The sequence below is a fragment of the Pectinophora gossypiella genome, unplaced genomic scaffold (genome assembly GCF_024362695.1).
Source record: "Pectinophora gossypiella unplaced genomic scaffold, ilPecGoss1.1 Pgos_56, whole genome shotgun sequence".
Lineage (NCBI taxonomy): Eukaryota > Metazoa > Arthropoda > Insecta > Lepidoptera > Gelechiidae > Pectinophora > Pectinophora gossypiella.
Genome location: NW_026063266.1, coordinates 116,111 through 141,961, shown reverse-complemented (window position 1 = coordinate 141,961; position 25,851 = coordinate 116,111). Strand labels below are relative to the sequence as shown.

Below are 25,851 nucleotides of genomic sequence, written 5' to 3'. Positions count from 1 at the left end.
TTACAGTAAACCAATCCACTAAGTAGGGCTAGAATGTGGAAACAAGCTAGCAAGCTCGCTAGCAAAACATATGATAAAAGTACTACTCGCTCACCACTATGAAACCCTAAAACTCGCTTATAATCGAGCTTGCTAGCTTGTTTCCACATTCTAGCCCTACTTATCACACGTCCATCGTTGTCGGTTGAACAACTGCCTAATTATAGTGTAACATTACAAAACAAACATTTTAATCAACGATTGTAGACAATTGATGTGCCCCACGGTTTTATTTTAGTCTAGTCTATGCATATGTTTATAATTCCCACGACTGTATCTATTTTATTATTTTTTGGTTTTTAGTACATTTAGCTTAAACATTGCAATGTATGTTTAACATAAAACCGTTTAACTTAAAAAGTTTTTTTACCTATTTTTTTTTAATGTAACTTTGGCTAGTGCGGGATTTATATTCTCGAACATAATAAGGTCTTTTAATAGCTGCAAGTCATTTTTGGGCGCTGACGTAGCAATAGAAGCTTGATACTAGTATTTAACATAAATCATTGCTGAAAATATGCAGATATATTTAATTCCTTTTTCTTCTATTTGGTAATTTTGAATTGGTGCCTAAATAAAAATATTTTTAAGCAATAAATTGCTTTTGCCATCCAACGAGCCCTATGCAGTCCTGCTGGCATTCTAAACAATGCATAGTTTCGTCTGTCAGGTTCAGGTACTCCTCCTAAATAATAGTGAGGTTGAGAAGCTCTTTAATAATCATCTCGAGGTTGATATTGGCTAAGTTGATTTTGGGAAAACAAATGTCATGGAATGGGGATCAGATGTTAATGTTTTGTAGTTGGTTTGGTCGATTTTGCTCCAGTAGTTTTTGTTTTTAAATTGTTTGAAAATTAAAATATCAGGCCCACTTGAAGGACCTAGTGCTTCTCTCACACGGAACGGAACTAACTTGAGCGATTTGCGTGGCGTGCCTATGAGCATGTGAGGCACGAGGGGGGCGAGGAAGGTCAAATTAAGAACAAGACAGCTTATTAACGTGTCATATACATAAATAAAACTCATATTCTGTTATAAATTCATTCATGATTTTTTTCTTAAACATTAGCCTGATTTAGTAATTTTTATAATTTTAAAATGTCGGTCGCGACCCCTAAATATTATTTAAAAAATCAAATATAATTACTGTGTTCATATTTAATCATAGAGAACATAATTAGAGGGTGCTGTGTAGTACACACTAAATTTATTTTATATTATGGCAACACCGAATTCCATTCTTTCTTCTACCCTTAACCATCATGGCGATGGGTGTTGCATTTTCCACTTTTTGTAAAATTTATTTAAATACAGTCCATTTCTAAATATTCAAGCATGTGTTTTTACTTATATTTAACACCAGCGACGCACATGCTTTTGGTCCTTCGAAGCCTTTAGTAATTTTGCATTAGTTTATTAAATTCAGTGCGCGAGAAGATTCCCGCGGTGTGATACTCAAAGTGTATCATGAGTGCTATTGACTCGACACCTCCGGCTTCTTCGAGATCCCTGCGGCGGGCGACTTCGCTGCATGCGCAGGAGACCTAAGTATCGCCTACATCGGTGAGCTATACTCCCGATGCTCTACAGGTTTGTCGCCATCCATCGGTGAGCCATTCTCCCGATGCGCCTGATTACTGGCTAAACAAGCCGCCAGTGAGCTATTCTCCTGGCATCTCCATAAAGTACTACGGTTAAAGTTCGTATGTGCTAATTTAAAGTGTTCAGTGAACGTATTTTCCCCTTTTGTGCTATTGATAAAAGGTGGATAATTTTTATACTGCATGATTCTATAAATCATCAGACTTTTTACGTTTTGTGCTATTGACAAAACAAACTTTAAATTTCACGTTTTGTGCTATTGACAAAACAAACTTTAAATTTCGCGTTTTGTGCCATTGACAAAACAAATTTAATTCGCATTTTGTGCTATTGACAAAAAGTGGAACATTTTATTTCATCGGACTGCATGATTCTATAAATCTGCAACGCCATTTTAATTTTACCTATTATTTTTACAATCTGTGTTGAACTTTGCATTTGTTTTATTTGGTTGGCAACAATCGCGCAACCATAGTGCAAAAATACAATAAACATTTGTTTTTAAACACGTTTCGCTATACGTAACGTACCTTTTCCGATTTACCGGTTTTTTAAAACTTACATTTTATATGACTTTAAAATAAAAATAAAAAAAATTGACATCCAATTGTTTGCGTTAAACGGAACGTTCGAGGGAAGGAGCGAGACGACGACGTCAAGACGCTGCGAGAAAGAACGAGCTGCAAGATTTAGTGACGTGTGTGTTGTGTCATTCGTTAATTTGCCCCCGCGCAACGGAGTTTCCGGAAGCATTTCGGCTTTGTTAGCCATTTTGTTTTATTGTCATTCTATTGTTTTATTGCGTGTTAACGTATTAAAGAATTTTTGGAGTTCATATTGTTATAATACTGTTTCAACTGTTTAAATTTAATAGTTCTATTGCTTTGTTACTGACTTATTTGGGTGGTTTCAATAATGGAGCAAGGAAGCGATTTAAAAGGCCTGGTGGCCTCCCGAGGCCATGTAAAGAGTTCCATAACTCGCATGTATAATTACGCACGGGAATTACAATCGGCGCCAGGTAAAATTGATTCCTATATAATTCAGGAAAAGCTCAATAGGCTAACCAAATGTTTCGATCAGTATATTGACTATAACCTACGAATTTCCATTCTAGATTCAAATGATGAGAAAACGGAAAACGTGTTCGAGGTTGAAGGCCGATATTATGACACCGTAAGTATCTTTTCTAGATGTCTAGAAAGCTACAAAAAAGAGGATAGGCCTCCAGCCAGACGTCTTCCACCGATTGAACTCCCAAAATTTTATGGTGAATTAAGTGAATTTCACAGTTTTTATAATCTATTCAAAGATGTTATAGATCAAGACCCCTCTCTGTCGCCGTGCGACAAGTTTTATTATTTGAGGAGCTTGCTTTGTGGCGAAGCCCTGTAACGAAGCATTTCGGACCAACGAGCCTTGTAGCGACATCTTGTGGTTTCTGGCGATATTTCGTTGTTTTATATTTTACCCGCAGGAAATCACAGATGGCGCTGCAGGGTTATCGATGGGCCCGAACATTTTAATAATTTTCTTTTGTTCTAAATTATTATATTAAAATTATCTGCAACATTTATTTTTGATATATTATAATTATATTGTTTAAATTTTGGGATCAAACAAGTCGATCGATTGTTGTCGTTGATTCGGCGAATTTATGGTTTGGTAGATTTTTTCTAGTTTGGCAACTTTGTTCGTGGTTCTTGTGTCAGACTGACAGCTGGCTGAGCTGAGACAGGTTTTGGAAAGTGGGGACGTCGCGAGAGCGCCGGAGACTCCACTGCCGTAACAATAATGTGGGCAAATTAAAAGCCACGATTTATCGGCGACATCAAGAGCCGATGTCTCGATTTAAATAAACAACTTAACCGAGATGGTGAGTCCTCGCAATTCTTCGTGCATATTTTTGCACCAACTTTGTGATAACCTCGAGGTCCTTGTTTTCAGCAACATCCCTGAAATCCCATCGCCGAAGGTCCAGTGGGTGGGTTTAGGTTTCATCCGAGCGATGCCCAACTATCCCGGATGAACCTGTAAGTTATTTTCTTTGTTTTACACTCGTGAGTTGCATTGCCACGCTGTCAGCTGAACCACATGCTAATCATTGCCATTCCTTGTTGCAGATGGGGTTTTAAAGTTTTTTAATTGTTTTAAAGTTTTGAGTTTTTTAATTGTTTTAACGTCTTTAAAGTTTTAACGTTTTAATTTTCGAACGTTTTGCAAGTTTTAATCTAAGAAGAAGTTTATGATTGGATCAGACTATTTCAACCAATTTTGTGAATGAAGATTGCTACTGTTTTCTTCTGCGTTTGCAAGTTATTTCAAGCTTCATTTCGGCGGAGCTTGCCTTGGTTGTTTGCACGTCGAAGCTTTCCTTTGTGCGGCGCGCATGTGGATGTGCCGCGCCTCTCCTTTTGTCAACACACCGGATAAGGCCCGGTGAAGGTCTGCGAGGTTGACCGGTGGACGTGCAGCCCGCCAGCTGCGTAACAGTTGGCCCGCTGCGCCGCCATCGTCCAGCACGCCCTGGCCTGAGCCGGCCTCAACTCATCACCTGTACGGTATTCCGGAACGCCTCAGGTAGGCCTGATAGTCGGAGGTCCTCGAGTAAGTGAGGTGCCTACAGGTGTACGGACAGTGTTTTAAACATAGTGATATCCCATGGTTGTAACGGAGTGACAATTAACCTGACGGACCAAAGCGCGACCTGTCTCCCTCCATAGGGTTTTTACCTGCCCATGGTTGTACTTTAATAATTATAATTGTAAAATATACATTGTACAAATTCAAGGGAGTTTTCTTTGTCTCATGCTCACCGGTCTATAACATCTAGCTGTGCCCTTCAGGTAAACACCACTTTATAAATTTTCTGAAACATATCATACTATTTATGTATTTTCATAACACCTTTTCTATTTACCTACCTTCCTATAAGGTAGCAAAAGATATTTTGTTTCAGCCCACAATATTATACAACACTTGACACTTACAAGTGAAAATTATGCTGTTGCCTTGCAGTTGTTAAAGCAACGGTTTGATAATAAAAAGCAGGTTAGGGTGTCGTAAAAGGGGTCCCAACACTTAGAAAAATTTCACTTCAATTTTGTATGAACCATCGACTTAGCCGAATTTTCGAATGAAATTACTATGGAAGCTGGACTTGTAAAATTTTCAAAAGTTGATTCTACGTAGTGTCGCAAAAAGGGTCCGAGACTTAAAATAATTTTGGTCGTTTTTGTATGAACCATCGACTTAGCCGAATTTTCGAATGAAATTACTATGGAAGCTGGACTTGTAAAATTTTCAAAAGTTGATTCTACGTAGTGTCGCAAAAAGGGTCCGAGACTTAGAATAATTTTGGTCGTTTTTGTATGAGCCACGGACATAGCCGATTTTCGAGAGAAATTACTATGAAAGCTGGACTTGAAAAATTTTTTCAATTTTTTTTGAAAAAGTGAGTTTTTTTTATTTTAATATATGCGGAAGAGGTGGGTTAGGGGTATCTAAAAGGGGGCAATTTTTTGTTATTTTTGCGCTACGACGCACCGTTTTCGAGATATTTTAAAAAATGCGTTTTATGTAATTTTAAAATATATCTTTAATTTTTTCTATGGAGCTCCGCGAAACACGTCCACGCTCGGTGTCCGCCACGCGTATTTTTTTTTACAGGTATCCTTTTGTCACGGGTGCGAGCGACGCGAGCACGGAAACTCGCGGCACCCCGACACTGTAGATATAGGTTACGAAGGCTGTATGGCAGGGGGCGAGCAAAGCGAGCCCCCTGCCATATAGCCGAGTGGGTTAGGTTACTTGTGACCATCGAGGCCCGAAGGGCCGAGAGGCGGCGGTGAAGATTTGTTTCGATATGACAGCAGTCACGGGTGCGAGCGAAGCGAGCACGGAAATTCGCGGCACCCCGACACTGTAGATATAGGTTACGAAGGCTGTATGGCAGGGGGCGAGCAAAGCGAGCCCCCTGCCATATAGCCGAGTGGGTTAGGTTACTTGTGACCATCGAGGCCCGAAGGGCCGAGAGGCGGCGGTGAAGACCTTTAAAGGTCACTGACTTTGAAGGTTTACTACACAAAGTTGATATAATGCGAATATTTTTGATTTTGGATAAGTGACCTTGACCTTTAAGGTCAATGATCTTGGTGACCTTGACCTTTGAGGTCACTGAAATCGAAAGTTTACTGCATAAAGTTGATATAATGGTAATATTTCTGATTTTGGATAAGTGACCTTGACCTTTAAGGTCAATGATCTTGACCTTTGATGTGTCTGACCTACACTATATTTGTGAAGAATAAGGGAATAAGGTCATGACCTTGACTTTAAGGTCAGTGACCTCCCAAGGTCATCTAAGGTCACCCGTGGTTTCCCCCCACCCTAATACTCCCACATCCCCCCGGATCCCGAATGTTACTTTTGGCGATTTTTGTTAAAAAATTTCTAAGTCCTAATTTTGTATGGGACCCTTTTTGCGACACCCCGACCTGGTGGTTAATAATCATATTGTTGCCATTTTGGACCTGCCTGTACAAAGTAAGACTTCTGCTCCTGCTCTGCGAACCTTGGTCTCAACCACGAGACAACATATAGGCGCTCTTAAAAATTTAGATGTGCCTGTGGAATCATGGGATTTAATAATAATTTCCATTTTACAAAGGAAAATTGACCAATATACACTGCGAGCATTTCATTTAGAAAAGCAAAGTGACAGTAATTTGCCTAACCTGAAGGATTTTTTGACGTTTTTAGATAACCGGGCAGCAGCTCTCGAGACCCTCGGAGAAAGCGCGCCAGCATCTTCTGTGCGCCGCAACAGCCTAGTAGCTTCAAAAAATAATGCTAATAAAAATAATAATGATATCATAAAGCCCATTAACTGTAAGTATTGCAACTCACACAGTCATAAACTGCATCAATGTCCAAGTTTCAAGCTTGTTGAGCCCACTAACCGTAATGACTTTGTTTGCAAACATAAATTATGTAAAATATGTCTTAATGAGCACCTAAATAAAAAATGTTTTTTCACTTTTAATTGTGCTAAATGCAAGGGTACGCACAACACTTTGTTGCATGAGGACGTTCCTCAAAGCAGTGAGCAGAAAGTCAGCTTATTAGCTAATAAAAATGATAATGTCTTATTGCCCACAGTTAGGGTTAAATTATATAATAAGGACGGGCTGCCAATTTACGCACGTGCTTTACTTGACTCAGGGAGCCAAGTCTCATTTGTTTCTTCTGATCTTGCTGATCAAATAGGTTGTAAGTTACAGCCTACTAATGTTAAGGTTACAGGTGTGTGTGATGGTTCAAATATTTCAACACAACAGACCACATTAGACATCAATTCTACTACAAACGATTTTAAAATGTCATTGACTTGCCATGTAGTAAAAAATATTACATCTGACATGCCACAGTTTTTGGTACAAAAACATAAATATCATTTTCCATCCTATGTTAGGCTGGCAGATAATGACTTTGATACTTGTGACAAGATTAGCATTCTCCTAGGTTGCGACATATTTTTTCAGGTTCTACTTCGTGACCAGATTCCGGTTGTACCTGGGGAGCTATTCCTGCAAAACACACGCTTCGGCTTTGTGGTCGCCGGGAGGGTTCCTGCCTATGCACCTACATCTTCATGCTTGGCTTCTAACTTTTGCACAACGCAATCTAACCTCTCTGGCACAAGTAACGAGTTTATTCAACCTCATTGTCACTTAGACAAAATTGTTTCACAGTTCTGGCAAACAGAAAAAGTACCTGAAGTTTATATTGAAGGGGAAACTGAACAACAGTTAACTGAACAAATATTTAAAGAGTCTGTTGTTTTACATGATGACAAGTTTGAGGTGGCTTTACCTCTCAAACAGGATATTAATAAATTGCATTTGGGTAATTCTCTTTCATGTGCATTGAAACGATTTCATAACTTGGAATTAAGATTTAAAAAGGATGACACTTTATTTAAAAACTATAAAGCATTTATTGATGAATATGTAGATTTAGGCCATGCCAAATACATAGATGTGTCTGAATATGATTTGGAGGAACAGCCAGTGTTCTTTTTGCCTCATCATCCAGTTTTCAATGAAAACAGTTTAACTACAAAATTAAGAGTAGTATTTGATGGTTCAATGCAAAGTTTGTCTAAAATTTCACTTAATGATGTCTTATTAAATGGGCCTGTTGTGCAGAATGATCTGTTTAGCATTCTTATATTGTTTAGACTTTACAAGTATATTTTAAATTGTGACATTCAAAAAATGTTCAGATGTATAAACTTGACACCATCACACCGCCAATTGCAAAACATATTGTGGAGGCCGACTTCAGACAGTGCTATACAGTGTCTGCAACTTCAGACTGTCACCTATGGTCTAAAAAGCTCCTCATATTTAGCCACGCGTTGTTTGGTTGAGTTAGCTAACCGGTATAGGGATCAGTTTTGCCTGGCTTCCGATGCACTATTGCATAAAACTTATTTTGATGACATTTGCTTATCTGATAATGACTTAGGTCAACTTATAAAAACAAGGGACGAACTTATTCAATTGTTAAAAAAAGGTGGCTTTTCACTGCATAAATGGTGTGCAAATGATAATTCATTGTTACAGGACATTCCATTAACTGCTCAACATAAAGGTGATGTTCATTTTTCAGAAAAAGATAACAGTGTTGTCAGGAATTTAGGTATAAAATGTAAATTAGATGATGACACACTTGTAATAAGTTCTCCTGAACAAAATTTATTAGATAAATACACCAAACGTGATGTATTATCATTTGTGAGCAAAATATTTGACCCATTGGGACTGGTTGGACCTATTGTTGTTAAAGCAAAACTTCTAATGCAGCAAACATGGCTGTCTAAATGTAATTGGGATTCTCCTTTGCCCGACCAGCTCAATCAGGAATTCAAAACTTTTGCTGACCATTTAACTAAAATGAATGATATTGTAGTTAAAAGAAATTTAAACACTTGTGAAGCCAAGTCAATTGACATCATTGGGTTTGCCGACGCTTCTAATAAAGCCTATGGCTGTTCACTTTATATGAGATCTGTTGGTGTCAATGATGAGGTTACGGTGAATTTATTATGCTCTAAATCTCGGGTGAATCCTATAAAAGAGTTGAGCACACCTAGATTGGAATTAAATAGTGCATTGTTACTTGCTAAATTAACTAAAAAAGTGTATGATATAATAAGTCCGCGATTTGATGTTAATGTCTACCTATATGTTGACTCACAAATTGTTCTGGCATGGTTAAAAACCAATCCTATAAAACTCAGTGTATATGTGGCTAATAGAATCAAATGTATTATTGAATTGACAGGGAATTTCTCTTGGTATTATGTAAATACTTCACAAAACCCAGCTGACTGCCTGTCTAGAGGCGTAGAACCGCATTTATTACAAAGTCATGATCTTTGGTGGCATGGTCCCACATTTTTAAGCCAGCTGGATTTTAATCCTGTGTGTGAAAATGTGAAGTTACCTAAAGAAATTCCAGAAATAAAAACTTCACATGTAATTTCAATAACTGAGGACTTACCATTGTTTAATAATTGTTCAAACATTGATAAAATGAAAAGATTTGTTGCATATATCTTTAGATTTGTTAAAAACTGTAAAAGTAATAAAGGGGCTAAAGTAGTAGATGTTTTTCCCGGGGCTGATGGCAAAGTGAGAGCACTTTCCATTAAAACTTGTAAAGGTTCTATAGTGAAAACTAGTATTCACAAAGTATGTATCTTACCTATAGATAATGAGTAAGAATAATTTTAAGTTTAAAACAAAAAGAACAAATAATTTATTTTCAAGTTTATATTAAAAACTAGTTGCTTATTTTTCATCATAATTAAAAAACAATTTTGTTCATCTTTTTACTTAGTTTAAACGTTTGTACTTTTTAATCTTTGTTCTTTTTGCCGTGTTGCGGAATATGTGTAGTACACACTAAATTTATTTTATATTATGGCAACACCGAATTCCATTCTTTCTTCTACCCTTAACCATCATGGCGATGGGTGTTGCATTTTCCACTTTTTGTAAAATTTATTTAAATACAGTCCATTTCTAAATATTCAAGCATGTGTTTTTACTTATATTTAACACCAGCGACGCACAGGTGCCCCATTGATATACACTTCTCATCAAAAAAATCGAAACACTTCCGTTTTCATTGTTTCTGTCCGAATTTAACACAAAAAAGAATTCATACGATGAAAAAAAATACATAAATGTATAGCTGGCAGTTTGGCCATTACAGTAATAAGCGAAAATTCTAAATTCTAAATTAGAATTTCATTTGTTTATCTTATAAACGAAATGAATCACTGTTTTGAGACAAATGTGTGTTTAGGGTTGGAGTACATTTAGCGTTTAAAAACTAAAAATTGGCGCCTATCCTTAAACTTTTTGTTTTTTATTTCAATACTGTGACTTTGGGACGTCTGAAAAAAGGTTTTTTTTCTAAAACGTATGGATACTTCGCCCACAGAAGCCGCCCAAGTTGTGGCATTGCTGGATTCTGGCCTTAGTCAGCGTGTTGTGGCTGCAAGACTGCATCTAAGCCTGTCATCTGTTCATAGAGTCTATAAACGTTATCGGGAGACTGGTTTGTTCACGCGCCGTTCAGGATCTGGCAGGAATCGGGTCACTTCTGAGCGAGATGATCGATTTATTGTAACAACTTCTTTAAGAAATCGACGCCTTAACGCTTTTCAACTGCAGCAGCGGCTTCGTGTTGTACGAAGGGTGGCTGTAAGTGACTCTACAATTAGAAGAAGGTTGAAGGATCGTGGACTGGTACCGCATAAGCCAGCAAATGGGCCGAAATTAACTGCAGACCATCGAAGAGCGCGCCTTAACTTTGCACGTGAGCACCTAAATTGGTCATACCTACAGTGGAGCAAAGTTCTCTTTTCTGATGAGTGTAAAATTATGCTGTATGGTAACGACGGAAGGAACAAGGTCTACAGAAGAGACGGAGAACGCTATGCACAATGCTGCATTGAAGAAAAGGTCAGCTATGGTGGCGGTTCGTGGACGGTTTGGGGAGGAATCAGCGCCGACGGTAAGACAGAGCTTGCTTTCGTGTCTGGGCCACGTCTGCCTGCACTAAACTGTCATCGGTACGTCGAAGAGTGTCTCGAGCATCATGTGATGCCCTATGCACATTTTATTGGCAACGGCTTCATATTCATGCACGACAATGCTAGGGCTCACACCGCGGGCGTCGTACGAGATTATCTTAACGAAGTCGATATCTCTATTATGGAATGGCCAGCAAGAAGCCCGGACATGAATCCCATTGAACATCTGTGGGATGAATTAAAGAGACGAATTCGAGCAAGAGATCCTGCCCCAGAAACACTTAGCCAGCTGCAAGATGCAATCCAAGAGGAATGGGACAATATACCACAGCATGTGATCGTGACTCTCATCCGATCGATGAAGAACCGTATGGAAGCAGTAATTAGAGCTCGGGGAGGGAATACAAGTTATTAAATAAACGTTTTTTAGCTTTTTTTTTTCATTTACGTGTGTTGTTTTATCCATTTCCTTTATACTCCATACGGAATAAAAATGACTCATTTAACAAAATACGAAACCTATGAAAAATTCATTTAAATTTAGAACATTAACATTAAGATTTGATAAGCTCATATTACTCACTATTAAACGACACTTAACATTTATTCCTAAATGTACACATTTTTCTGATAATCCTGACAAAACGTAAACTTGCAAGGTGTTTCGATTTTTTTGATGAGAAGTGTATTTTACTTTGAAAAATAAGGACCACCCTAATACCAATATTATCAAAAATACTCGAAAAATGTATGTTGAAGCGCATTACGGTGTATTGTGACAAAAAACTTATAATTCGACCAGAACAATACGGATTTCAAAAAAAGAAATCTACAACACTTGCCATGTTTTCGCTCATCAAGGAGATATTAAAAAGTGCAAATAAAAAGCACCTCACTACTGCCCTCTTCTTTGATCTGAGCAAGGCTTTTGATTTTGTAGACCACGACATTCTTTTAAGCAAGTTAGCAGCAATAGGAGTAAGGGGATTACCTCTGGACTGGCTCAGCTCTTATCTATTTAATAGACAACAATGTGTAGTTATTAAAAAACTTAACGATAATAAAAACGAAGTGGTCCCATTCGTCTCAGAGTATAAATATAATAAACGCGGTGTCCCACAAGGAAGTGTCTTAGGGCCATTCTTATTTCTCGTTTACATAAATGATATACCAGAAGTTACTAAACATAAGTGCATATTGTTCGCTGATGATATTTCTATTGTAGTCACTACTAAACAAAAAATAAATGACAACTCTTTTAGAGAACATCAATTTGACATTAATAATACAATTGACACTATAATTAAATGGACTGACATAAATAATTTGAAAATAAATTTAGCGAAAACTACGTATATTAATTTTAATTATAAATTGCCCAATAAATTAAATGTTAAATATAACGAATCGGACATTATTCAATCATATGAAACCAAATTTCTAGGTCTAAAAATTGACAGTCAATTAAACTGGAAATGTCATATGGAGTATATTATGTGGAAAAATTAATAAATTTATCTATGCCCTCAAACGTCTCCGTCACGTAACTAATAAAAATGCGGTTATGTCTGCTTATCACGCGTACATAGCATCGATCATGCGCTACGGTCTTATCATCTGGGGAAATGGAACTAATATTCAAAGTGTCTTCATTGCACAAAAAAAATGTATACGAGCGATAGCTGGCAAGCCGCCTCGCGACTCTTGCAAGCTATTATTTAAAAAGTTTGGTTTGTTGCCACTACCTTCACTTTACATTTATGAAGTGTGTGTATTTGTTAAACGGCATCAAGATGAATTTACAAAAGCAGTTGATGTTAATCCTCGTATCCGTCGAAATCTAGACAGATTGGTATTTGATGAAACACCAATTACTGAAATTTTTAATAAGAGCTGTCTTGCTATGTGCGTTAGATTATATAATAAAATACCGACTGATATTAAAATGCTAAAATTGACATTATTTAAGACAAAATTATATAAATGGCTTAATGAACGTAATTTTTATTCTGTCAGGGAATTTCTGCAGTAATGTAAGTTTTAGTTTAAAGAAAAAGTTTAGTGTAAATAAATGTGCCTTTGTCTACATATAACATTTGCATGCCAACATTGTTATGGCGAAACATGTATTGTACCTACTTCTAATACCCACTTGTCACCTTATTCACCATATTTGACGCAAATAAAGTTTCTATTCTATTCTATTCTATTCTGATACCGTCTGAGCCAGGGGCTTTTCGGGTATGAAATCTTTTGATAATACCTAGTACCTCTTCCTCAGTTACCTTTGGAAGAGGAGGATCGGTGGGAGGTACAGAAGCCCTACGCTGAACTTCAGAGTTCACCGTCGAGAGGTGCCTACGATCGATAGGGAGAGTGCTGGGCGAGCATTGGGCTTTGAGACTGTCGGCAAGGCATTCGGCTTTTTCGTCATCGTCGAAAGCGGGGGGTTGGTTAGGCCTATTGAGAGGGGGAGTAGGAACAACCGTATCCTTTTGAAGAGACCTAGACAGCTGCCAGATGGCCTGGTGGTGGGGCTCAATGCCAATCAAAAGATTATCCCACCGATTCTGTCGCATGTCATTTATACGTTTTCTTACAGTATGCTGCAAGAGACGCAAATGACGGCGACATTCCTCGTTGCGATTGGAATCATATGCGCGGGTGGCTGCGTTTTTCTCCGTTAGCAGATCACGGATGTCGGTAGGCAGTTTCCAGCGATGGTCTTCCATCTCCGGAACCTGTTTTGAACTTTCGTTCAAAACCGACCTCACGTGATCCGTGAGGGAGTTAATAGCTGTCGAGGCCTCCTCTAAGGAGGTTATTTCTACTGGGATACTATCTAAGTATACTGAACTGGAAGTCTGGAGGCCTTCGGCCACCTTCTCCCAGTCCAGCACTGTCTTAGGGGGTGCTGGATTATCAGGGGCGTCTAAACGGGAGCCTAGTTTTAATATAACAGGTCGGTGGTCGGATTGTAACTCGTGTAGTACTTCTATAGAACACAAACGTAAATTTATGTTCTTTAGGAGCGCCAAGTCGAGTATTTCTGGTCTGTGGTTCAAGTCAGGGGGATATCTAGTGGGCTGCAATGGTGTTATTATATTGTTGGAGATGATTTAGGGAAGTAGTATAGGAAAAGCTGTCATACTATAAAAGGCGCCGCAAACCAGCGCCGCCTCTCTGTTTCGTGGCATCCGTCGACCAAGAAGGACGTATTTGTGAAGCAGCGTGGTATTTTGTAAATTATTTCTTTTCTATATTTTGTTAATTTAATTTCAGGAATAAACGTGTTATTTTTTAAAAAAACAGTTTCACTTCTGATTTCCTAATATCAGAAGTGGGATATGTTGATTCACTCCCGCACTTTTTCTTAATTTGATTTAACGTTATAACGTTTTCAATATTCCATTTTCGAGATTTGTTTTTGTAGCTATTTGTTTTTGGAGTGAACATTTTTAACGTTCACCCACATATAAGTGTCACTTTGTTTATTGTTTACCGAATTTTCGTGTGAGCCAGTTACCGATCGTGGACAGTTCTAATCATGGATAGATCGAGCCGATCACGACACCGTGATATTCACGGACGTGGCTCGCGAGAGCCACGCGGACATCATCCTTCGATTCGGCATTCTCGAGGTCGGCGTTCTCGCAGTTATTCGAGGGCGCGAACACCACGGTGCAGGCGACAGCGCGCCGACCGCAGCCGCAGCCGACGTGTCGAAAATGAAAAATGAAAATGAAAATGAAAATTTTATTGGTAATATACTATTACAAGTCATTAATTAAGTAAATACAATAATTCAGAGTAGGTACGTTAAACGTACGTAATGAATCGACATGAATAAGACAAACAATATCAATACAATATCAATTAAATATAAAATCATAAAGTAATAATAATCATAATCGAATATCATTCCATATAAATTAAAATTATTATAATACAATTACAAATTAGAAATAATCAATTAAAAAATGAAAAATCGTAAAATTGCTTCTCAAGAAGCCACGTTTTTATTCTGTTTTTAAATATGCAGGCAGAAGTTGCACTTCTCACGTCATCCGGTATTCGATTATAGACCTTAGGGCCTATTACGTAAACCGATTGTCCGGTTTTTCTCAGTCTGTGCGCTTGCGTCAGCAAGTCGGTACACTGAGCGTTACTGCGCAAAGCATGACTTTCATTTCTACCTTTTTTTGCGAACATGTTTATATTTTCGTGTACAAAGGTGACTATTTGCTGGATTACAATGCAAGGTAAGGGCATAATTTTATATTTTATGAAATATTCACGCGCTGATACATCGCTGGGTATTCGCGCAATAGCGCGGACACCACGCTTCTGCATACGAAATATGCGCTCCCAGTCCGCTGCCCTACCCCATAGTTCAGTACCATACGTGATCAGAGAGTGCACGGTCGCGAAATAGCACGTTCTTACCACATCTCTCGACGCAGTTTTAGCGAGACGGCGCAAAGCGAAACAAGCTCGCCCCAGGCGCGTGCACCAGTCATCTATGTGCTCATCCCAACAAAGACCGCTGTCGATAGTAAAACCCAGTAACCGAGTGGACTCAACCTGTTGAAGGAATGTGCCGCCCACTGGGATCTGCAAAGGTTGCAGTTTGTGGCCGTTTAGCGAGAAACGCATGAAACAGGTCTTTTCCCTGTTTAAAGCCAAACCGTTTGCCGTCAACCATGTATGTATCTTAGTGACTACTGTAACCAGGCTTTGTTCCAGCTCAGACGGTGATGGAGCGGAAACCACAGCGGTCACATCGTCGGCGTACATAAAGATATCGGCCCCATCTACGGATACCGGCAAGTCGTTTAAGAGGATGCTGAAAAGAGTGTTGGACAGACACGAGCCTTGTGGCACGCCCATTGCAGTCTCCAGCTCTTCTGATGTGGTCTGCCCCCCGTCTCCTGAAACTACTTGTTTCCTGTTAGACATGAAGGAAGCTATAAGCGACAGAGCTGGACCCCGTATTCCGTAGTGTTCGAGCTTGTCCCTAATGAGCTCGTGATTAGCAGTATCGAACGCGCGGGACAGGTCGCAGCAGATGACGGCAACGTGGCGGGCGGCCTCGCGCGCGCTCAGCACGCGCCACACCACCTCCCGCACGAGGTCGGTGGTGGAGCGGCCGTGCCGGTACGCGTACTGCCTCTCCGATAGCACATCTCGCGGCACCCAGTACGACAACAACCTCGCGTTAAGGCCCACTTCAAATATTTTGCTAATCACTGGTATCAAGGAGATCGGTCGGTAGGATTTAATATTTGATTTATGTCCTTTCCCTTTGTACAGCGGTGAGATTTTTACTTTTTTGAGGGTTTCTGGGTAAATGCCCTGGCAAACACATAGGTTAAATAATCTGGCTAGTGCGATGCTAATGACGGGGCATACGTCTTTTAGGACGTTCGGTGACAATTCATATACGTCCGTACTACTTTTATGTGCGATTCGCCGTTGTAGTGTTGACAACACTTCTTGTGGAGTGAAGTACTTGAATCGCAGTGACGAGTCACTGGGCGGCAGCCCGCGCGTCAGCACGCCGGCGCAAGCGGCGCGGTCGGCCGGCGGGGCGCCGCATGCGCTTGCGGCGCTCACAAATTCGTAATTTATAGCGTTCACGGCTTCTGTTTTAGACTTAAAAGGCAAACCGTCACAGTCCCTGATAACGTCTGTAAAGTCCACACGATCCCGAACTTTACGCCCTAACTCGGTATTGACTACTAACCACATTTGCTTGCTTTTATTGCTAGAGTTTTTTATCATTTCTGAATAGTACCGCGTACGCTTTGCTGACAGCAATGACTCATAGCGGGTGGATAGCTCTGCGGTACGACCCGCGAACGTCGTCCGCGAACGACCGTCGACCGTAGCCGCAGTAGGGTGCGCTTGCGTCGGGATTCCGATAGGGGTCGCCGCCGACACAACGAACAAGTGACTTCTACCCCGTTACACGACAATCGTGAGTCGATGGGGGTTATCTTGTCGAGGTTAGAAGCATTAGAGAGTTCTCGTGCGCCTGCATCTCCTACTGATCGAGGGACAATACAAATAGTTGAGGCAATCCAGTCCCTTAAAACCGTAAGTTCTCAAAGTTATTATGTCTCGAACTTTGACCCCAGTATTCATGACATCGATATTTGGTGTTCCGAGGTGGATAGGGCTAGGGTTTTAAATCGTTGGGATGATTCTGAGTGTTTGTCCCGTATCGGGCACTGCTTGAAAGGTGATGCAAGGTCATGGTTGAATGAATGGGTGACGGATGAACGGTCCTGGACAAATTTTAAGAGTGACTTTAGGCCTTTATGCGTAAAGCGGATTGATTTAGCAGGCATACTGTACGACGTTATGTCCACTAACTCGGACAAATTCTTAACTTATGCTGAATATGCGAGGAAGTCGTTACTACGCCTACGTATAGTTAAGGGACTTAGTGATGATTTAATCACGGCGATTGTTTTGAGAGGCATTACTGATCCTCACGTTAAAGCCGCCGCGACTAACGCAAACTTGAAGCCGAATGATTTAGTGAACTATTTGTCTACCTTTGTGAAATCAGTTAAGAACCCAATTTCGGATACTCGTTCGGGAAATCATTCCGTATCACAGAGAGGTAGCGATGATAAAATGCGAGGTCCTAGGAAGCCGACACGGGTGGTAGGTCCTAACATTAAATGTTATACGTGTGGCGACACCGGACACAAACGGATTGAGTGCCCCAAGAAGCCAAAGCCTGGCGGCGCTGACACAAACTTTAAAAATGAAACGAAAACTAATTCCATTACGACATCTTGCACTTATTGCAAGAAATCGGGGCATAACATTACGTCGTGTTTCGCTAAACAACGCGTAGATCAGCAACGAATTAAAAAAATGTTAATTTTTGTTCAACAAACACTCAGGGGCGTAATGACGTTATAGTAGGAGTTATTCAGGGCATTCCTGTGGATATTTTAATAGATACCGGTGCGATAGACGTGTCGTTAATCTCCTCAGCTATAGTGAACCATTTCTCGTGCGCTCAAAAGCCAATAGACTCTCAAATTAAGGGTGTAGGTAAGTCGGTCACAAAAATAGACTCTTACGTCACCTTGACGATTGAATTAGAAGGTGTTACCCTGGAGGTCGACTTACTAGTAGTACCAAGTGAGTGTATGAGTGCACCAATTATCATCGGCACGGACGTTCTTAATAGAGAGGGAATCACTTTTATTCGAACAAGGGACTCTCAACGTATTATTCGTAACCCACAGTTAAGGAAAGTTTCCACTGTAGAGTCGATTGAACCACAGGCTATCAATACTGCGTTAACGGGTGATGACTTGCGGAAGCTAGAAGCAATTTTGAACAATTACTCGGCGTTCATGATCTCTGGTACAGCCACATCCACGGTTACTAGTGGAAAAATGCACATTCGACTTAATAGTGACACTCCTGTTTATTATCGCCCGTATAAAATGTCACACAATGAAAAACTCAAAGTACGCGATATTGTGCAGGACCTTATGTCGAAAGGGATAGTGCGCGAGTCCGAGTCTCCCTATTCTAGTCCCGTCCTTTTAGTTAAAAAGAAGGACGGCACAGACCGCATGTGTGTGGACTTCCGCGCTTTGAACAGAGTCACCGTAAAGGATCGATACCCATTACCTCTTATCGAGGATCATATCGACCGGTTAGGAAAAAGTAGCTATTTTACGACCTTAGATATGGCCACCGGTTTTCACCAAATCGAGTTGGATGAGGAGTCTATTCCATTGACTGGCTTCGTAACACCCGAGGGGCATTACGAATATGTTAAAATGCCCTATGGCCTCGCCAATGCTCCCATAATTTACCAGCGGATTATAAGTAAGACTTTGCGTGAATTTATTGACAAAGGAAAGGTGTTAGTTTATATCGACGATTGTTTGATCCTCCACGATACAGTCGAAGAAGGTCTGCAGATTTTAGACGAAGTTTTAGCAACATTAACGTCTTCCGGGTTCTCTATAAACATGCGTAAATGTTCCTTTATGTGCACCAAAATTGAGTACTTGGGTCGGGTGATTTCGAACGGTGAGGTACGCCCTGCTAAAAACAAAATACAATCGCTTGTCGACTCTCCGACTCCCCAGAATGTCAAGCAGGTCAGACAATTCCTGGGATTAGCGGGGTACTTTCGGAAATATATAGCAGGTTACTCGACTAAAACCGCGTGCATCGCGAATTTGACAAGGAAGGACGTCCCTTTCTGTTGGGGACATGAGCAGGAAAAGGTACGGCAAGAGATTATTAGCACACTTACCAGCGAACCGGTGTTAGCAATTTTCAATCCGGAATTACTCACTGAAGTACATACCGACGCAAGTAGCGTTGGGTACGGTGCGATCTTACTACAGGTCCATGATGATGGAAGTAAGCACGTGGTAGCATACTACAGCCAGGTTACTAAGGGAGTTGAGATGAAGTATCACTCCTACGAACTCGAGACCTTGGCTGTAGTCAAAGCTTTGCGCCATTTTAGGCATTATCTTATAGGTATCCACTTTACCGTGATAACGGACTGCAATGCCCTTAAGGCCACACAAAATAAGCGGGACTTATTACCGCGGGTAGCAAGATGGTGGATCTACTTGCAGGATTTTAACTTCACCATCTCCTATAGAAAGGGTATGATGCTGCCTCATGCGGATTACCTCAGCCGGAACCCGTGTAAGTCCGTGAATAATATCGATAAGCCACGAAATTGGGCTCAGGTCGCTCAGTCAGGGGACGAAGAGACTCGAAGCTTGATTGAGTCTCTTGAACGCGGTGAGTTAGACTTGTCACGTTACGTCAAACGTAACGACATCTTGTACTACAAGTATAGTCAGGTAGGAGAAGAACCTAGGCTCCTCTGCTACATACCCAAGGGCCACCGCTTGAGTCTCCTTAGGGTTTTTCACGATGAGCATAGCCACCTCGGTGCTGAAAAGACTGTCGATTTGATAATGAGACACTTCTGGTTTCCCGGCCTCAGAGCCTTCGTTAACAAATATATCGCTCATTGCCTGACTTGCATTGCACATAAACGGGTCCCACGTGCATCATTACAACCAATTTCTTCCTGGGAAAAGTCAAACATCCCATTCGAGACTTTGCACACTGATGTGCTTGGTCCCCTCCCTGAATCCAAGGGTTATAAATATGTCATGATCGTGGTTGACGCATTTACTAAATTTTGTTTACTCACACCTGTCGCTCGTCAAGATCTTAGTGCGTTACAACGCGTTTTTAAAACGGTCTTCTCTTTATTCGGCACTCCTCGTATGATTGTATCCGATAGAGGCCGAATGTTCGAGTCCACGGGCTTCACGTCATGGATGCAAGTACTGGGCGTTGAATTACATCATATAACGCCCGAGATGCATCATGCCAACGGACAAGTCGAGCGTTACGTGCGGACGGTCCTTAACATGCTAAGGATTGAGGTCAACCACAAGAAAAATGAGTGGTCCGAAGAGTTATGGCAGTTGCAGCTGATCCTGAACCTTACGAAGCAGAAGACGACTCAGACGTCTGCCTTAAACTTATTAATAGGTCATGAAAGCGCCACTCCAGCGATTCGGGTCCTTGTACGAGATGTTGCTGTACAGCTCCAAGCTGTAAATCGAGAGGGACGGAGAGAGATGAGTAGACAAAGGACGGCCGAGCGGCTGTCAAGGAATCAAGCTTTACAAGATGCTTATGTTATTAAGGGCAGACGCCCACCTCGTGTTTTTCAGGAGAATGACGTGGTTTACGTCATCAAGTACGCCCAGTCCCGAGGGAAGCTGGACCATGGTATGCGCGGGCCCTACAGAGTCATCCGAGCCATGCCTCATGATCGGTATGAGCTGCGATTGGTAGCCGGCGCTTACGGGAAGACAACGTACGCCGCTGCGCAGTACATGGTGCCATTTAGAGGTGAATGGACTCCTGAGGCTTGCTCTGCCTTCTTTGAGGGTGAGTCTGTGATTACGCGGTAATCTGTATTATCAGGACGTGCACCACGATGGGTGTGTCCTGGTCTCTGTCTGATCAAGTAGTTAAGCCTACTGTGATCCTCTCTGCGTGGTGGCAGAACTGAACCCTTCGGGGAAGTAGTGTCTGTCATCGGCGCCTCTAGCCATTGGGTGGTGGGTGCACCTGGTTTGCATTGCCCACCATCAGTGACTCTCTCTAGACACAGGTGATGGAGGAGCCACCTAAGTTCCATGGGAATAAGGCACCCATCTCTTGTGTCTCTCGCATGATCATGTTATTTAGATAATTAAGTACTTGTCGGGTTAAATAGTGGTAGTAGTTAATTTTTGCGTTCATGAACCAGAAATTTACATTCTTATACCTTGAGTTACATTGTACTGGATCATGAATGTACCTAATGGTCATGGTTTACTAAATCTAACAATAACTAAACGCTAACTTATATTCATAAACGTTACATGTGATAATAACTGTGTTCCTCTTGTTCTCTTGCGTTTACAGCGAGCACACTAGATGAGGACGACGTCGTTGAATTACCAACCTCAGATGATACCGTACCTGACCGACCGGATTCAACCCCAATGACAGAGGGGACTGAACGTACCCGTGGCCTAGATATGCCAGAGTTGGACTTGCCCCCATCAAACATGGACCCCACTGGGCAACCAGGGCCTTCATCCAGACCTGACTTACCCGAGCTTGAACTGAATGACTCGGGCAGTGATATATAAAGTCAAAACCTGTCGAGGACGCCAGGATATCAGGAGAGGCCGTGTTGGAGATGATTTAGGGAAGTAGTATAGGAAAAGCTGTCATACTATAAAAGGCGCCGCAAACCAGCGCCGCCTCTCTGTTTCGTGGCATCCGTCGACCAAGAAGGACGTATTTGTGAAGCAGCGTGGTATTTTGTAAATTATTTCTTTTCTATATTTTGTTAATTTAATTTCAGGAATAAACGTGTTATTTTTTAAAAAAACAGTTTCACTTCTGATTTCCTAATAATATCATAATAGAGGGGCTCGGCTAGAGTTTCTAATACCCTGCCTCTTGTGTTTGTTGTTAAGCAACTCCAAGAAAGATGTTTAGCGTTAAGATCGCCTGCAACTATGACTGAATTACTGAGATTAAAGAGGGCTTCGAGGTCACTTCTAAGTAACCTCTTAGAGTTATTAGGAGATAGATAAGCCGACACTAGTGTGATTGGCTGATGTCCTGTCATGCCTACTCGACAGATCGAAGCCTCAATGTCAGTGAGGGCAGGCGGGTCTATGGGTATACAGTGAAGTGACTTTCTATAATAAATGAGAGTTCCCCCTTTGGGCGCAAAGATCCTGTCGTTTCGCACTAAATTATAATTCGCCATCTTGGGGTCGCGATTAGAGGGTTTGAGGAAAGATTCCTGCACTAATAAAATATCTACCTGATGATGTTTTACAAACTCGTGAATCTCTGCACGTTGACCTAAGATGCCATCAGCATTGAAAAAACCTATTGTAAGGGAACGCGGTTTGACTCTACTTTTATTCGTACAATCCATTATTAGGCTTTAAATTGGGACAGGGAGTCTACTAAACTGTCGAGTCGACTAAGGACCGACTTAAAGAGAATACTAAATTCCCTAAACTCGTTGACAGGAAACGCAGAGGCCTGAGGGGCCATCGCAGGAACCAAATGAGGCGCAAGAGTGGCTGCAGGAATACCTAAGTTGCTACTAGGTTGGGCGCGGGGAGGATTTGTGGGTCGGACGATTGCCGGGGGACGAATCCATGCGGATGGACGCAGCGGCGCGAGTTTGGTCTGCGTGAGTGGCAGAGCCGGGAAATCGCGAGTAGAGTGCGAGGAAGGGGCCATATGGGCCTTAGTGGGACCGGGTTGGGAAGCTGCAGCGCGGGCTGCCCTTCGGTGGGCTACCTTGTGGTGGGTGCGTGGAGCCTTGGTGCATCCGCGATAGTTCGCAGGATGACCTTGCTGACCACACAGCACACAGCTAGGGGGTTCCACCTCGTTTTTGCCTCTAAGGCAATCCGAGGTAGCGTGATCACCTAGGCACTTTACGCACTTAGGCTTAGCATGGCAATGCCTACTAGAATGTCCGTAAAGTTGGCATCTATGACATTGTGTTGGGGGGCCTCCCTTATGGGGAGTTTCGACTTTGAGGCCAGATAGACCGCAACAAGTCTTCAGGTTGAAGATCTTCTTGCCCTCATCCGTCCTTTCTAATATGACCGTGACCATGTCGTACGGGACCTGGCCACGACCGCGATGCATACGGTGCACCTCGAGTACCGGAAAACCGTTGTTAACAAGGTCCTCCTTACCAACCACTCTTGTTAGGGATTCCCTTTATTATGATACGGAGGATACGTTCCTCCGGGAGGGCGTAGGTATGGAATTGTATTCCTCTACCTTTCAGAATTGTAGTGAGCTTTCTATGCTCAGAAGATGACGGGACTTGGATTTTAATCCCATCTTGAGTCGTGCGGGCGCTGGTGATGACGATGTTTTCCTCTTTCGCCCGAAGGGAGACTTCGTTCCACCTATTTTTTTCCCTCATATACAAGGGCGGAGGGGTAGGACCTTTTGGTACTTCAGTGCCGCTGGTGGCACTTTTACTATTGACAGCCTTAGAAGGGCTGGAAAGGGCCTTAGGGGTCTCGGTGATGGAAGAGGGGATCGACGTTCCCGAGGATGTCTTCTGAACCTTAGCAGGCTCAGATTCGCGCTGACGGCGGGCTCGTTTTCCCTTACGGCCCTCCACGAGCGTGAATATGTCCTCCGAAGAAGACGACTCCACACACTCCGACGACGAATCGGACTCGGCAACGTCCATAAGGACATTGCACGATTCCTCATCGTCACCGGCGAGGAGGGAAGCAGGGGAAGGGGATGACGCGCGCGACTGAGACGAAGCAAGAGACGCGGCGGGGCGGGCAGACGCGGTAGGCCGGGCGGGGCCGGGATACGACGTGAGGGACGCGGCTGGGCCGGAGGTTGCGGGGAGACAGGGTGACGACGCGCGGTCGGCACGAGGACTACCAACGCGGGGCGCGGAAGGCAAGTTTACCGCTGCAACTTGCGGTATTAATCTGCATAACTTAGCGTAGTTCGCGCTATCCGCTGCGATATGCGTCAAAATGATGTCACCGAGTATGGTCTTCAGCTCGGCGCTGTCGGCCATTTTTACGGGACGGCCAATCTGCTATAGAATAATTACCACCGCTTCGCAAAAGCGTTCCTCAGAGAATAAGCGGCACAAGAAACTCTGAGGCGATCGCTCACTAACTTTCGCAACTCGAGTGGGATTGCTCGAGGGTGTGTGAGAGTGAGTTTTGCCTCTTTGGTTGGGGTTAACAAAGAGGATGTGTGCTTATGGTGTGCCTTAAGCTGGTATCCCTTTGCCGATCTTATTGTGCAAGAGGGTTCCTATGCTCTAAGTGCGGAGGGTTTTTACACCCCGAAACACGAAGAGAAAAGAATAAGGGGTAGAGATTGGTCACTCTACCCCGGGTGACAGCTAGGGTCGACTAGGGTAGACCCCAAGGCCGGTGGTTCTAGCCCCGTCCGGGTAATATGCCTGCCTCAAAGTGAGGCAAGCGGACGCCCCAGGGCCACGTCCCACTCAGCTTAGTTAACACCGCAAGGTATCCACTGAGGACCACGAAACTGTGGTTTTAGTTAAAATCGATGCAACTGTAAAATAACAGTCGTTATTTTATCCTTGAAATTTAGATAAGCCAGCAAGTTCTGAGAAGAACTTGTTGACTCAATGAATGGCGGCAGGGTCACGCCAGCAGGTAGCCGGCAGACAATGGCGGCACGGGGCGCGGGGCGCGCGGCGGGGGGCTGCGGGGCGCAGCGCAGGACCTCTGAACAAACGACCGTTCGGAACGGCCGCTCGACGCAGAGTGAGAGTTAGGCCCATAGCACACGGCGTATTTTAAACGCGCAGAAGACGCGCGTTTCAGGAACGCGCGTCTTCGGCACCGTAGACGCTGATTGTTGCGTTTGCATTGACGATAGAAGCGCGCGCATGAAGCGCGTATACGCGCGTTTGAAGCGATACAAACGCGCGTACAAAGGAGCGGAGTAGGGCAGGGGGAGGCGCTCACGCCACCACTGCACAATTATTTTTACATTTTTTTCTTTTTAAAAGAAGTACTAGAGCCAACGTAAGCAGTGTTGTCTCAACCGACGCCATTGTACAACTGAAGAAGAGGAGTCTCTGATCAAAACGCAAAAGCTACGGGCGACTACAGCGCGTCTGTATCGCTGTATCTGCGCGTATACGTGCAGTAGAAGCGCGTTTCACGATCGCCCCGTGTGCTTAAGTTACAAGGTTGCAATCGAATCTCGTTTGAATCGCGTATACGCGCGTAATCTGCGCGTCGTCTGCGCGTTTAAAATACGCCGTGTGCTATGGGCCTTACTTTCGCATTTATAATATTAGTATGGATTAATGCATTTTAAATTGAGTGTGAATGTTTGAGTACTGTTCGTTTTTTTTTTTTTTTTTGACGTGACTTATTGTAGATTTGCCGCAGATGGCATTAACTACTTGGCCGGAACCGTTCGGTTTAGGGTACTATGAAAATACTTGAAAGAAATTCATTCTGCTCGTGGTAACATTCTGATATAGCATTTATTTTCAGTATATCACTGATGCATTTATCAAAATCTTTACATTCTTGGCCTGATTTTGGGTATGTAATAGGGGAATCTGTTCGATATGGAGCCGATCCAAACGGAATTTTATAACCTTGAATCCAATCTAATATACCCTGGTCTATAAACTGTTCAATAAAACAGTCCAAAATTCAGAAATAATTATGTACTTGATTGACTTTTTTAACTTTTGTCCCTTTTATTCCACAGTTCACTTGGAAATATAAATGCATCGCATACAGTATTGGCATATAGTAGGTACATAGGGATCGTTAGTTATTATTCGCCATTCATTAACTAAACAATGTAACCGGCCAGCGTACGGTACCTGAGAATCAGATGCTAGCGTCTCATCTGGGTTCTCTGCGGTGGCAGTGGAGAGCGGTCGCGGTCGTACCGGCGGGCGTTGCTGCTGGCTTGAGCCGGCGGCGGTG

The 25,851-nt window shown here is 42.3% G+C and overlaps 2 protein-coding genes across 4 annotated transcripts; both read left to right on the top strand.

Moving 5' to 3' along the window:
- Positions 1-2,535: 2,535 nt before the first annotated feature.
- LOC126381477 (uncharacterized) lies at positions 2,536-9,709 on the top strand. 2 transcript variants are annotated; one of them, XM_050030962.1, is made up of 4 exons: positions 2,536-2,662; positions 2,759-2,817; positions 6,403-6,531; positions 7,185-9,709. In XM_050030962.1, exon 4 carries the CDS (start codon positions 7,791-7,793, stop codon positions 9,429-9,431), a length of 1,641 nt encoding a protein of 546 aa, XP_049886919.1. In that variant the 5' UTR covers positions 2,536-2,662; positions 2,759-2,817; positions 6,403-6,531; positions 7,185-7,790; the 3' UTR covers positions 9,432-9,709. The 2 variants fall into 2 exon arrangements, with proteins under 2 accessions (XP_049886919.1, XP_049886918.1); XM_050030961.1 differs by having other exon boundaries at positions 6,403-9,709.
- Positions 9,710-14,738: 5,029 nt separating this feature from the next.
- LOC126381479 (uncharacterized) lies at positions 14,739-15,778 on the top strand. 2 transcript variants are annotated; one of them, XM_050030964.1, is made up of 2 exons: positions 14,739-15,015; positions 15,505-15,778. In XM_050030964.1, the coding sequence occupies exons 1-2, from the start codon at positions 14,964-14,966 to the stop codon at positions 15,753-15,755; spliced, it is 303 nt and encodes a 100-aa protein (XP_049886921.1). In that variant the 5' UTR covers positions 14,739-14,963; the 3' UTR covers positions 15,756-15,778. The 2 variants fall into 2 exon arrangements, with proteins under 2 accessions (XP_049886921.1, XP_049886920.1); XM_050030963.1 differs by having other exon boundaries at positions 15,500-15,778.
- The last annotated feature ends 10,073 nt before the right edge of the window (positions 15,779-25,851 follow it).